The 14,500-nt window shown below is 36.3% G+C and overlaps 1 protein-coding gene across 24 annotated transcripts in view; it reads right to left on the bottom strand.

Annotated features, from left to right (window-relative positions):
- Nucleotides 1-14,500, bottom strand: part of BCAS3 (BCAS3 microtubule associated cell migration factor) — a 483,031-nt gene that overhangs the window by 291,534 nt on the left and 176,997 nt on the right. For all 24 annotated transcript variants that reach the window (XM_014552809.2, XM_032498340.1, XM_032498338.1 and 21 more), the window contains one exon: nt 1,231-1,381. In XM_014552809.2, the coding sequence (XP_014408295.2) occupies nt 1,231-1,381 (151 nt within the window). The remainder of the gene's footprint in view (nt 1-1,230; nt 1,382-14,500) is intronic.

Genomic DNA, 14,500 nt, shown 5'->3' with positions numbered 1-14,500 from the left:
TCTCATAAAATGTGTGATTTGGGATCTAGGTTTGCTGTATTTTGCCCTTTTTTTGTCATTGATATACCACAAACTCAATTTCTGCTTTCAGCAATAGAATCACTCTATATGCAAACACCATTCCACTAGGTAGAGGGTCATTTTTTGTGTTACAGTAAAATCTGGAGCTCAAGGGCCTGGTTCCTGAGAATGCATATTTCTTCTTAGAAAAGCGACGTTCTGTAAACAATTTACAACCTAGCACAACAATATTAAAACATATTGATACAGCAGCCAAATAATTTAATCTATTCCTTTTGTTGGAAAGACTGAGAAGACTATTTGAAGCCAAGGTGAAATTTTCTCCTGACTACCTGAATATAGAATTTTAAGATAGTTGTTCCATCTCAAATTAGGTTAAACCTCAGGATTGCTGATTGATGGAAACAGGTAATTAGCCTATAGACATAAATATTTTTGGTACAAAATGGGAGTTTCAGAGTTGCTATACAATTGAACATCTAATGATATCTTAGACACAGCACTTTTTTTGCCAGAACCCAAAGAAGTGATAATTTTATAATCCTAATAGGTAAGAATTTTTTTAAAATTTTAAATAACCTAAAATAAGCACAAAGATATCAAGTGCTTTATCAAGTCTTTGAGGATATTATTGTGACCAATCTGAGTAACACCTGGGACCCTGGCTTTTGAAAACCATCCACAACATCACATTGCCCTGACACTAATGATGATAGAATCATGATAGACTAGTGTATGTAAACTGTACCTTGACAGAGTTTCTTTTTTTAACTATATTAGAAACATGGTTGTCATATAAAGTTCCCTCCTTAGTATTTCTATCCGTCAAAATTTGGGGGCCATTATATATCCAGATAAATGTCCACAAAAGCAAGAAAATGAAAGTGTACTACTCTCAGACAAAGCCACAAGGCAGCAACTATAAGACTGAGTAGATGGCTCTGGTTTTTATTAGTCAATACTAGTTTTCACAACTTGTCACTGCTTTGGTTTTTTTTCCCTCTCTCTCTGAATGTGTGTGTACATGGTTGTGTATGAATATGATTGCGCATGTTCTCCACTTTGTACTTAACCTGCTGCCATTAAGTCTCATGTGGGCTGGAAATGAAGAACATAATCAAAACCACTCAAAGAAAAAGTACATTTTATTTTTTACATATTTAATACTCTAAAGCTGCTACTAAAAAGACATCAAGCCTGAGGCCTTACCCTGTTCTTTTGGTGATGGTCCCCAGTGTCATTGGCTGCTTGATCTGTGCAAGAGGCATCAATACCATCAAACTGGGGAGAGGGGAGAGCCGAGGGTTGCCAGGGTTGTTGTTGGCAAAATTATTGTAGGAGTCTTGGCTGTTGAGTTTCCCTACAAAGAGAAAAATTAAGCAAAGCATCACCAAACGAAGTTTCTTTCTTTGATAGGGTTCACACTGACTCCACTGATCTTTTAAGAAAGTTACCAAAGGCAGAATTGGTTCTAAAAGAATCGTGGTTATATGGATGGGGAAAACAAAAACAAAAACAAAGAACACTGGTAACAACAACTGTGCCTTGATTATAAATAGAGACTTTAGCTTTTAAGGATGGAGGACTGAAAGGTACAGAATTGGATAGATGTTAAATGGTTATACAAATAATTAGTATAAAATTTAATTATGATTTTATGGTGTTATAAAGAAATATAGGATAGTCAGAGAAAACAAAATGGAAAGATCTAAATTAGCCTACAAGAAGCACGGAACGATTCCCTAAACAAGTCTGAGAGCAAGTGGGGAGAATATTCCAGCCCTGGCAACACTGTGCTCAGAGGGCAGAAGAAACATAAGTCATAAGGATGTGTATCCATAGAGACACAGGATGAGACTGACCAAAGTCACAGTCAAAAACACTGCCTGCCTCCCAGAAGATACCACTCCCCACCATGAAATTAAAAGACACAACTCGATACATTCCCCTTTATTTTATGGTGAGCATTAATATCAAAAATCAAAATTAGTCATTATGGCTCAGTGACAACCACGTAAAACAAACTCTGTGAAATAAAATCTGATCTGCAGTGAGAGTGATTATTCTCATCTCACCAGTAAACCAAACTCCACTTGTGCACTTAGCTTTTCTCCCCCTCCACAGTTGTGTATTTTCTAGAATCTCTTATAAATGAAATCATAAAGTATGTAGCTAATTGAATCTTGCTTCTTTCACTTGCCAGTAAGCATCTGAGAATCAACCACTCTACGTTTTCCTGCATGCATCAACTCTTTCTTTCTTATTTCTGAGTAGGACCCCATTGTATAGAAGGAAGTTTGTTTACCACGTCATTGGCAAAACAACATCTGGTTTGTTTCTAGCTCTGGGTTATCGTGAATAAAGCTGCTATTTTAAAATAGATAAACTAGGAATGGAATTGATGATCATAGTAAATGAATGTTTGCATGGACATAATGGTATGTTTAAAGTTGAGAAAATGGGGAATCTTCAAAAAAGGATACAAATGAACTACTAATTATTTATAACTCAGATGATTGATTTCTTGAATACGTGTAAGCACATTTGACTGTCCTTTGTGAATGGATCACTGTATTCTGTTGATTCTTATTTTGCGGTTGGCATTATTCCTTTGATAACTATGTAAGTTTAAAAAGCTAAAGCTCTAATCTGTTCTTAGAAACAATGATCAGTACATACGTGTAAACTAAAAAAATGTGCAGTATATTGTGTATAAATATATTCACATGCAATATATTGTATACCTGCAGTCAAACTGTAACAATTCTACCTAATAAAACTGGGGGAAAAAATTAAGCAAAGAAAATGCCAACTAGTTTGACAGAGTGGCTGATTCATTTCACATTCCCACCAGCAAAGTATGATCATTCCGGTTCTTCCACATCTTCACCAGGATTTTGTTTCTTTCTTTTTTCTTTTTTTTTTTTTTTTTTTAATTTTAGCTATTCTGGCTTCTATTTGGATGTCTCTAATGGTCAAAAATGTTTACCTTGTTGTTCATGTACTTATTTACTACCCATATATCTTCCTTGGTAAAGTGCCTGTTCAAAGCTTTGGCCCATTTTAAAAATTGACTTCACATTTTTGCAAGATATAATTCATATACCATGAAATTCACCCTATTAAAGTATATAATTCTGTGGTGTTTAGTATATTCTAAAGAGCAGTACAACTGTGATCACTATCTAATTTCAGACTATTTTCATCACCCCAAAAGAAAGCCCTGCCCATGAGCAGTCACTCTTCCTTTGCCCTACCCATCAGTCTTTGACAACCAGAGATCCCTTCTGTTTCTACGGATTTGCCTATTCTGGATATTTCATATGAGTGGGATCACACAATGTGGCCTTTTGTGACTGCTTCTTTCACCTTATTTTGTTTTCAAGGTTCATCCATGTTATGACATGTAGCAATAGTTCATTCCTTTTCATAGCTGAATAATATTCTGTTGTATGAATATAACACATTTTATTTATCCATTCATCAGCTGATGAATACTTGGGTTGTTTTAACTTTCAGACTACTATGAATAATGCTTCTCTGAACATTAGTCCACAAGTGTTACGTGGACTAGTATTTTCAATTTTCTTGGGTATGTACACCTAGGAGTGGAATTGCTGGGTCTATTTTTAACCGTTTGAGGAACTTCCAAACTGTGACGGCACCAGTGTATTAAGGGCTCTAAATTCTCCATATCCTTAACAACATTTGTTATTGCTGATCGTTTATACTTTATCAATTTTAGTGGGTGTGATGTGGTATCTCATTGCAATTTTGATTTGTATTTCTCTCATGACTAATGATGTTAAACATCTTTCTCATGTGCATTTTAGTAATTTGTGTACCTTCTCTGGAGAAATGTGTATCCAAAATTTTTGCCCAAAATTGAGTTGTCTTTTTTGTTGTTGTTCAGTTGTAAGAGTTAATTATATTCTCAGGATAAGTCCCTTGTCACTAGACTATACATTGATCTTGTATCCTACATCCTTTCTGAACTCATATCTTAGCTCTAATAGTTTCTTGTGGATTCCTTGGGATTTTCTAGGTACACAATCACGTTATCCACAAAGAAGAGAGTTTTACTTCTTCCTTTCCAGTCCAGGTGACTTCTATTTCTTTTATTGCCTAATAGCCTTGGTTACAAATTCCAGTACAATATTGATCAGAAGTGGCAAGAGCAGAGTGTGATTAATTTTTAGTTAATTTTTGTATATGGAGTGAGATATGAGTTGAAGTTTATTGTCTTCATTGCTTTAAAAATAGATGTCCACTTGCTTCATCATCATTTATTTAAAAGATGATCCTTTCTCCACTGAATTGCCTTCCCACCAATGTCAAAAATCAATTGACCATATATGTGTGGGTCTATTCCTGGATTCTGTTCCACTGATTCATGTGTCTTTTAACCAACATCCCTTTTTTTGTTTGTTTGTTTACTGTATTTTTATAGTGATTCTAAGTAATTCATGTACTTACATAGAAACTTTATAAAAATTTACCACATTTTCAATGCTATAAAAAAGAGTCTAATGTTTATAATTCAACAACTCTTCCATACACAAAACACTTTATTGAGCCAATGTTATTTTCAAATCATTAGTCTTCTCTATTTATAAAAAGTACCTGCCCCAGTTATTAGGTTAGCAATAAATATGGTATTGTATACATAATACTGACAATAAACAAACACACATAATTCTTTTTACTAATTTGAATTGAGACAAATTTATGTAGAAAACAAAAGAATACCCCCTCAAGGTCTTAATTAAAATCTTATTTCTAAAAGATATCCTAAAAGACATTCACTCTCAAAATGGCATGGATTCAGTATAGAGGGAGAACCACCACAGCATATCTGATGATAGCTTCAGAGGTAGGGGAAAGTAAGAAGCTCCCTTTAAAAAAATCATTACAAGATGAAGGTGTCTTCAGAATTGGGATAATGGCTTAACAATTCAATTGTGACATCTTTCTTGGACAAAAATCTATGGAATTATCAAGTTAAACAATTAAAAACATCTTTTTAGCAAAACAAGAAAAAAAAGATAAGAAATGCATACAAACAAAATAAATATTTCTCTCTATACCCCCAATTTCTAAATCAGATTCCACATTAAAATTAATTGAAGACACCCACACCTATGGAAGGGATAATAAAATAACAGCATTCAGAATATGCACAAGATTCTTTAGGCTGTTAATAAATTATACAATAATATCTACACTCGCACAACACAAAGTTTATAGGCAAAATGAAGAGTGGAATCCAATTATAATATTTTATACTTGTGAGAGATTAACAGAAAAATGACTCTAGGGTTAAGTCATTCAAAGTGATTTATTATGATACCCTTAAGGCCAGTATAAATGTAAACAGTTGCAAGATTCACCATTTGACAACTACAGTAATATTATTTTGGATCTGAAATGAGACCGCGACATGAAATATGTCACAAGCTAATGAAATTCAAGGACTGTGTTTAACACACACATTTCAAAACTAGCAGTCAAATATTTGTTGAGTGCCTTAGCTTAAGATGACATGCTGTGAGGACTGCATTCTTCGTTGTCACAAAGCTTACAGTCTAGTATGCATGAAACAGGACTAATTAAGTGCTAATTGCCTAGTACTAAAGATAAGTACACATGGGATCAATTATTTGGAGAAGAGATCATGGAGCAGATGGGACATGAACTAGGCTTTGAAAGACGGGTAAAAGATGGGTAAGTGCTGGGGAGGAGAAATACTCCAAGGATGAAGGGCAACATGAAGGGCAGAGGTGTAGAGGGATGCCACCCAGGCAAGCCACAGCGAGACATCTCTAACCAGAGGACAGAACTGGAACGCACAGCAGTTTGAATACAAAGTGATCTTGGTTTTCAGGAACAATTCAATTGAGGCAGACGAGTAGGAACTTAGGTGCCTAAACTCTCCAGCACGGGAAGACTACAGATTGTGCACTGAAATTCATGGGTAGGATGAGCTGTCTAGAACCACTGAGAAGCTCCACATCTTGTGGTGTAGTTAGCCATGACTTAAAGCCCTTGGCTGGCTCACCAGGATAAAGTACCACCCCAGGGTAGCATACAAGGTACCTCACACCCATCCCTCTCAGCCTGCTACTGTATTGTCTTCAACACCCTAGAGTTTCTGAGCTTCTGTTCCTGGTGCTGCGTTCCTCATGTGCCTCTAAAACCCAGCCCACCTGAAAGAGTTAAGCAAGCTGGGTAGATTTTGTGTTCTTAAGAGGAGGGGCAGTGTCGGTCCTAACATTTTACTATGTGGCAGGCAATTTATCAAAATAGCTTTTATGAAAGAATAAACCTGTTAATTAAATGCTCAACAAAGACAAGGTTCAGAAAGGCAAACTCAGAGAGAAAACCGCTGACTCTGGGCATCTTCAAAAGGGTAGTTTCACTACTGAAGACAGTGAGACAGTCAGAGGGAAAGGGGCAAGTGAAGGGAACATTCACAGATAATTGACACAGAGCACAGACTCAAGGACTTTGCGGCTGAAAAGAAAACACTCAAAAGGTGAGATACTGCAAGAACCAAGGAAAGGCTTCATTCAACATTCTCTCTTTCACTCCGCCCTCTTTGAGCCTTATTGGTACGAGGCCCTGTTCTACTCCTGGAGGAATAAGCCCAGGGGACTCCTCATGAATCCGTAACATAGTAAGACAGAAACACCACATAACTTTAAAGAATTCAGTGGGAGAAAACATGCTAATACAGGTATTGGCACAGTGTCTCAGGAACAAAAAGGAGATGTCTTTACTGTTGTTGTTTTAAAGGGACAACAATATGTAGATTTTGAATATAGAGGAAGGAACTTGTATCTTCCTACATTTAATTTTCTAAAAAAAAATTAAGGACAAGATGAGAGATGTGTGAACAATTGTACCAGAAATTAGTAAAATGAGAGAACTAGCTTAGACAGGAATTTCGTCTGGGGACACATAATGATCTATGTGTAAAAATACACATGAAAAACACCAAACTTAGGAGCGGCTTCAAGACAGCAGAATGGAAGGACAGGGGAGCAGACCCTCTCCCACAGATACTTCAAAAATACATCTACATGTGGAACAATTCTCACGGAATACCTACTGAACTCTGACAGAGATCCTGGGCAGGGGGAACCACAGGAAAAATCTCCACAAAACCATGTAAACAATAAGGTCCTACTGCATAGCACAGGGAACTACATTTAGACCTTGTAATAGCCTATAATGAAAAAGAATATGAAAAATGTATATATAAAATATATATATATAAAACTGAATCACTATGCCATACACCAGAAATTAATACAACACTGTAGACCAACTACACTGCAATTAAAATGAAAAAATAAATAATACCAAATTTAAAAATACAAGTTCATACTGATTCAAATACACGAGAATAATACCATGACCCTTTCTTCCCTTTTCAATTGTTCAAAGTCTTTGGTTAAACATGATTTTCACTATCTCCTCCTTTGTGTCATGGATCTCCTTTCAAAATGTGACTAGACTCTAACAAACCTTCAGATTTATCCTCCAGGAAAACTGAAGACTCCTCCAGAGCCAGAGCAGCGTCTTACTAACCACTGACAGCTCAGTACAGGTGTGCTGAAAGAATGACGGAAATAGATTCTTTTGCATATCCACGAAGTATAGGAAAATACAGCTCTATGATCTATAGGAAAAAAATTAATTTTGGAGGTGACTCAAAGTACTTTAGAAGACTGCCTGATGCTGGAATCCTTGGCTTTCACTATTCTGCTTAGTCTCAGGTTGACTCAGCCAGGAGCCTAGACTTGGTAACTTTAAGAATAGAATAAGAACTTTTTAATAGATTAAAAAGGAACCGTAACTTCCTTACTGTTGTATCAAGCCTAAATTTCTGAGCCAGGATTTTTCATTAAGCCTGAAGCTTCTTAATATAATGAGGTTCAGCAGAGGAAACTTCCTAAGCCTTGGATGGGGTTGAAGTCTGTCCCTCTGTTTTTAAGTTTCAATTCCCCTTTGGACAGAGAAGGATAGCAACACTGTTTCTTTGCTCCACCTTTTAGGCATATGCATGATAGTAATATTAAAATAAAAAATTTCTCAGTGAAAGGGGATGGGAAGGAATAAATTTGGGGATTTGAGATTTACAAAGGTTAACCACTGTATATAAAAATAGATTTAAAAAATTTCTTCTGTATAGCACAGGGAACTATATTCAGTATCTTATAATAACCTTTAATGAAAAAGAATATGAAAACGAATATATGTATACATATGCATGACTGGGACATTATGCTGTACACCAGAAACTGACACATTGTAACTGACTATACTTTAATTAAAAGAATTTTTTTAATTAAAAATTTCTGAGATCCGTGAAGGTCATTCATTACATAAATTCTGAATGTCACCTTCAGTGACCATTCTTTACCATACTTTTCTCTTTATTGTATGAATACAATGAAAACAGCAAGGGTTGTTTAGTTGTAATTTTAGTAGTGGCCTTCATATGATATTTCACACACCATTATACTTTCAGATTCCAGCTGGGACAAGACCTGTAAGTGACAAATGCCACGAGAATGGATATTCTCACAGTATTTCTGGCACATCCAAACAGAGGAAGTCCCAAAAATCTCATGAGAAAATAAGCTCTTCTAAGACTCTCATCCCAGTTTTTTGGGCTTACTCTATATAGATAAACTTCCATAAGCCTTCAGGCTTTGGGGTCTTTAACCAAATCCACTAGAGCTTTGATCCTTTAGAGGTTTACCAGTCCCCAAGATAGACGGAGTTCTCTTGGGGGGGGAAATCCCAAGTCCCAATAAAATGGTTTCTCAATAAATTAAAGCAGGAATTCTACTTGGGAAAAGAAGATCATTTAAAAATCAGAATTTTAAAAACATCCTTTGATGTTGAAAGCTACAATGTTTTGTTTTGTTTTCTGTTGTTTATTTGTTTATGGTTACTGTTGCTTTTAATATCACAATACAAAGCACTAAACCAGAACAGTTCACATTGGGGTTTAACCACTGACTTTTTGTGTTTGTTTGTACAAATTTGCATTTTTGAAAAAGGGATTATGAAAACAACCTCATGTGCTCTCTCTTTTTTTTCCCTCTGCTGCCTTTTGCATGAAGAATACCTGCTGGTACACCGGGGGAAAGGAATTCTCAATCTCCAATATCAACACAGAGCACCACTGTGTGTGTGTATAAGGCTGACATGATATAACTTCTGTTTACTAAAAATTTTGCTAACTTCAAAATGCCACCTTATCATTTATGCATTGTCCCAAACTACGTTTCCCCAGATACTCTACACTATAAAAACACAGAGGAAAATTGGACCAAGTTGAGGATAAAAGTAAAGAGAGAAAAATGACAATGGGCTTTGTTGCTGCACTGGAGGAACGGCTTGTCGGGTCAGCTTGGCAGAGGCATATTCCCAAACCAGCCATCATTAACGGACTCACTTCCACAGGAAAAAAAAAAAAAAAGACAAGAGTCTGAAAACTCCGGACAAAAGAAATCCCCGCAGACAAAGTAAAAACAAATTAAAAGACCCATTATAAAACACAGATGCTACAAGGAAAATAAACTTTCCAAGATTTACTGGGCTTTGACAAACTTGAACATTTGTGGAAAAGACATCAGCCACAACTCCCAGGTAACGTGGCTGCAAAGCTAGACTCCTTTCTGTTTTATCTTCACCCTCCCTGCGGAAGCTGCCAGGTTGGTATTCTTAGCTTCTGAATGCAGTGATGTGAGAACATGTGAATGTGGCAAACTGCCAGCTACGAGAAATTTCTAAAGCCGGCCAGATCCTGAAATTATTGACCATTCCAGATTATGCTAAATATTAAAGTTAATTATCAGTGTATCTGTTGGTATGCATGCACTTCTTCTTAAATGCAAAACAGAAGAGGAAAAATAAGACAGAAATGTAGTTCTGTGCTTCCTCCCCTCAACCCTTTAAAAAATTTCCCTACCCTACCATACTGTGAATCAAGGGGAGTAAGAGCAGTTAAAATAACACGAAGCAATCAAGGGGTCAGAGATGTAGGTGAGAAAGTACCTTAAAACGGTTCATCAGTGAGAAAGAGAAAACTTTCCGTTACAAGTTTCTAGAGGCACAGATTATTGCTAATGGGAGGGTCAAAGGAAGAGTCTAGGAACAGAAGGTGTAAGAAACTTAGAAATACAATGAAATAACGTGGATCAAATGGAGAATGTAGAGGATAAAGAAGCACTGTCTTTCGTTGTCATTGGAGGTTAGGAATAAATGTAAAAATGGCCAAGATTCATTTGTGAAAAAGCAAAAGGACACCAGGCAGTGTTGACAGTGACCTAAGAAAAACACGGCATTATCTTCTCACTTTTTGACCCTTATCATGGACACGGACTTTATTTACTTTAAGCACTCCATTTTTCCAAAGGTTTAGAACAGAAACCTGTAAAAATGAGACTCCCACAGTAGTGTCCAATTCTGTTATCAGCACCTTTCCTCCCATCTGTCCACAAGATCCATTCCTGTTCTAGGATATGAGCCTCCCAGTCAGCGTCCTTGGTCTGCTGGTGTTTTGAACTCTTACATTTTGAAACTGGATTAATGAGACACACTGAAGCCAATACTGATGTGACAACCCAGCTCTCCTGAGACAATCATCCTGTAGGAAAAGCCCTATTCCCAAATAGCCCTATACTGTCCTCCTTCCAACAACTTCCTTAGTCTAAGAGCTCATGTAGATGTTCTATTCCCAACATCATGTCTTTCCAAAATAAAAACTGGGTAGTCAGCTCTGATGGGGCTTTTTTGGTGCTTCATGCTGTCCACAGAAGACTAAACTGTTCGGTCTGCTTTTAATATCCTGCTGTGAAAATGACAGGGATAAAAATCCAAAATACACCAATGAGTTTAACTAAGTTAACTCTGTAGTTGAAAAGCCCCCGACTTCTAGACTCTGTCAAAAAAAAAAAAAAAAGTACAATGGTAGCTTGTTTTGAAACACTCACTGGAAATCTGGGCTCTGAAAAGTTAAAAACACTGCTTGGCTCTCGCTTGCCATCTAATTTAACATTAAAGCTTTCTCAGCCAAACACTCGATAATTATTTAATCAAAACCAAATAAAGTCCTTTCAGAATATATAAAAAGTACCCTGTGCAAATGGGAATTTCCTGAATGTGGGTTGTTTTGGGCCGACATGGGAGTCTCTCGCTTTTTCTTTCTTTCTCCTTTTTCCCCCTTCCCTAGATGAGAATGACAAGCTTCCCAGCTGCAGTTCCAGGACTTTCACCCTCCTTTCTGACCTTTTCTCAGGCGTATTCCAGTATAATCTGCAATCTACTCAAGTAGGAAGAGGAAACAGCAGCGCCCTGGTGAGAAACAGTGCCTTCTGACCCACATACCAAACTGGGCGGAAGCGAAGCTTGTTCACAGGAGCCAAAGAGAGCAGAACCCACAATTAAAAGAAAATGAATAATATATACATATTTTTTAAAAGGCTGTTAACAGAACAACCAAACAGTTTAGGTGACAAAGTTCAAGACAAAAAGAGTTCAAGGGCAGTTCTGAAGAGGCACTGACTTGTTTCTCCCTATGACTTTTTTTTGAGAGTGACAGACGGTGAAGCAAAACTCCTGCGAACCTTTATGTACTTCAAGCAAAAACACTTGTTGCTTTTTCAAGGAAACAGTTCACAGCACAAAAGATATTACTGTAGGTACTCAGGGGAAGGTTGGGAAGGTAGAAAGATGAGAGAAATCCCCTGCAAAATTGGCCTGAAAGCAAGAATCCAATCGTTTTTTGTTTTTGATTTTGCAACATGGGGATTGAGATCTTTAATGACACTGTCATCACTCTTCATACTACCTACAAAGCAGCTGCATGGAACTTCTCACTAATGCTTATTAGATGTCAGTAGAATTAAAACTTCACACTGGAGGCTTGAAACTGCATTAATTACTAAATATTTATCAATATACAAATGTGTTAATAATCAAATAAACAATTTGCTAAATTTTCTCATCTGAATACATTTTCACAAGCTAATTACCTTATTGCGCTCATGACTATTACATGTAAATTTGAGTATTTCCTTAAATCTAAAACTCAATAAATTTAGAAAATTTATACGTGAAAATTAAAAGGCAAAGGAACTAACTGTTGCTAAAACTATATGCAGAACAAGGTCAGTCTACACTGCTCCAAAAAGATACTAAGACTGTCTTGAGAACAAAGAGTCTTGGGACGCAAAAATAAGCCCAGAAAGGGAGAAGAGATCAAGAGGTAGAAATACCATTTGTAACATGCAAAAATATATACAGAAGAAATTTTTTTTTTAATGCCCAAAAAGTTTCAGAGATGAAGCGTGTATGGGGACAGGCAATGAAATCTACTGTTGGAAAATTTCCTCTCCACTATGCTCGTGCCACAATTTAGACTCCATCACACAGCCGACCCAAATTGATAAAATGAATTTTAAAAGTCTCCCCCTATAAGTGGGAAATTCATTACCTTAGTTTATTATTCTTAGAGAATTCCAAGATTTGGGATGAAGAAAATTTGTAAAAGCTAGTGCTCTCAATATTTAAGAAGTTTCAATAAGTTTTAATTCATTTTAAACAGTACTTTGCCACTGCTTCAACGATGAAAAATCAAACAAAACAGTAAATGGACTACATTTAACACTAGACAGAAGAAAGCAAACTCTTTCTATAAATAAGAATAAAAGAAAAGAATCTTGGGACTTTTACTTTAAGATTCAAGTTATTTCCAAATCTAACATATTTAAGCCCCCTCAAAATTACCCCTATTCTGAACTGAGCTTATATAGAGTTTGAGGACTATGTGCTCAGGAGTGAAGACTTTCAATAACCCTAGTGAAAAATCCCCAGAATTAAATACCCCATAATCTAGCATTTATTAGACCAAATTTGGGATTAAATGAGTTCCCCCAAAGTATAATCGAACCGTCACTGAAATGCTCTTTTGAAAATATTCTACACACATATCTCCCATGCTTATCTCACAATGAATTCTGTATCCTGTCAACAGAGCAAACAGAAGCACTTCACCATTCAAGAAAATAATATAGAAACTTATCTGCATCACTCAATAAATATAATGCTGTTACTTAAACTATTGAACATATAAGATGTGGAAGAATGGAGGCTTGTTCTGTAACAAGATAAAATACTGAATAAACTGCAAGGTGTCAGGTGTAATTTTTTGGACTTGGAGGATTCAAAATGATTGAATGCTTGTAGCACTTGTCTTTTTCCAATACATTAAACATTGTAAACTTAAGGAAAAATTAAATATTAAAATCAAAAGTATTTTCTGTTGAACAACTATACTAATAAAATGTTAAGCAATTTTCTTAATCATCAAAAAAGACATAATTTGCAGCAGCAAAAGCAGAGATGCTCTTCTCCCCATAATCTCCTTCCCGCTCCCTCACCCCCACCCCAAGGAAGTCTTCCTTCTTTTTACTCATGACTGTTAAGAATATTTTCTGGCTCTATTTCAGCATCATGACTCAGGTCATGAGAAGTGTCAAAGATGCATTTCCTTCAGATGGGAAAGAGCAACAGATTTTAACAACCATACAAAGATGGGAGTACTGTGCAAAAGAGCCAAATCAGCATTTTTGACAGCAGGGAAGATAAAACCTTTTATACTCACATATATTTTATTTCCAGCTTAAAAACATTTAAATATCTTTCTATCAAAATATGCTTACATGTTCTGCTCAAGAGGAAAACAGGAAACCCATACCCAATTTAGCTGCCTAAATTATTAGCAGTCTGTGAAAGAGAATTGTTTACGAGAGAGAGAGAGCGAGAGAGAGAGAGAGAAAGAAAGAGAGAAAGAAAGAAAGAAAGAAAGAAAGAAAGAAAGAAAGAAAGAAAGAAAGAAAGAAAGAAAGAAAGAAAGAAAGAAAGAAAGAAAAAGAAAGGAAAGAAGTCAAAGTACACCATATGAACATTAATAAAAAGTTCAAGTCCTTGTCTTCTAAACTTACTTTTCCAGAAGCAAAACCATGAATTTACCTGTTTACACAAAACCTCCTTTGAGAGAAAGTCCCTGAGAGTGAGAATCACAAAGCAGAGTGACAGCAGGACCATATCAGCGCACCTGAGAATGATGCCCCCACCTCCTTCCCTGTAACTCCTCTGCCTTAGCAGGAACTCTTTTTCTTAATCAGCTGAATCATTGTCAGAAAACCATATTTACTGATCAATACTATCATTCTATATTTTCTTTCATCCACGATTCTATCAAATGTAGACACATTTCAATCCACTCCACATTAGACAAGAGTAAAACCTCACTGAACATCTGTTAAGCGTTCCCTACTAGGGATGATTCTGAACACTGAAAATGGAATGGCCTGTCTCTTCCGAAGCTGCCAACAACAATGCCCACACCGGTTCCTTGCTATTCATTCTCAAACGGTTTCACTCTTGTGCCTCATTC

This window comes from Camelus ferus, chromosome 16 (genome assembly GCF_009834535.1).
Source record: "Camelus ferus isolate YT-003-E chromosome 16, BCGSAC_Cfer_1.0, whole genome shotgun sequence".
Taxonomy (NCBI): domain Eukaryota; kingdom Metazoa; phylum Chordata; class Mammalia; order Artiodactyla; family Camelidae; genus Camelus; species Camelus ferus.
This window is presented reverse-complemented; position numbering and strand designations above follow the sequence as displayed.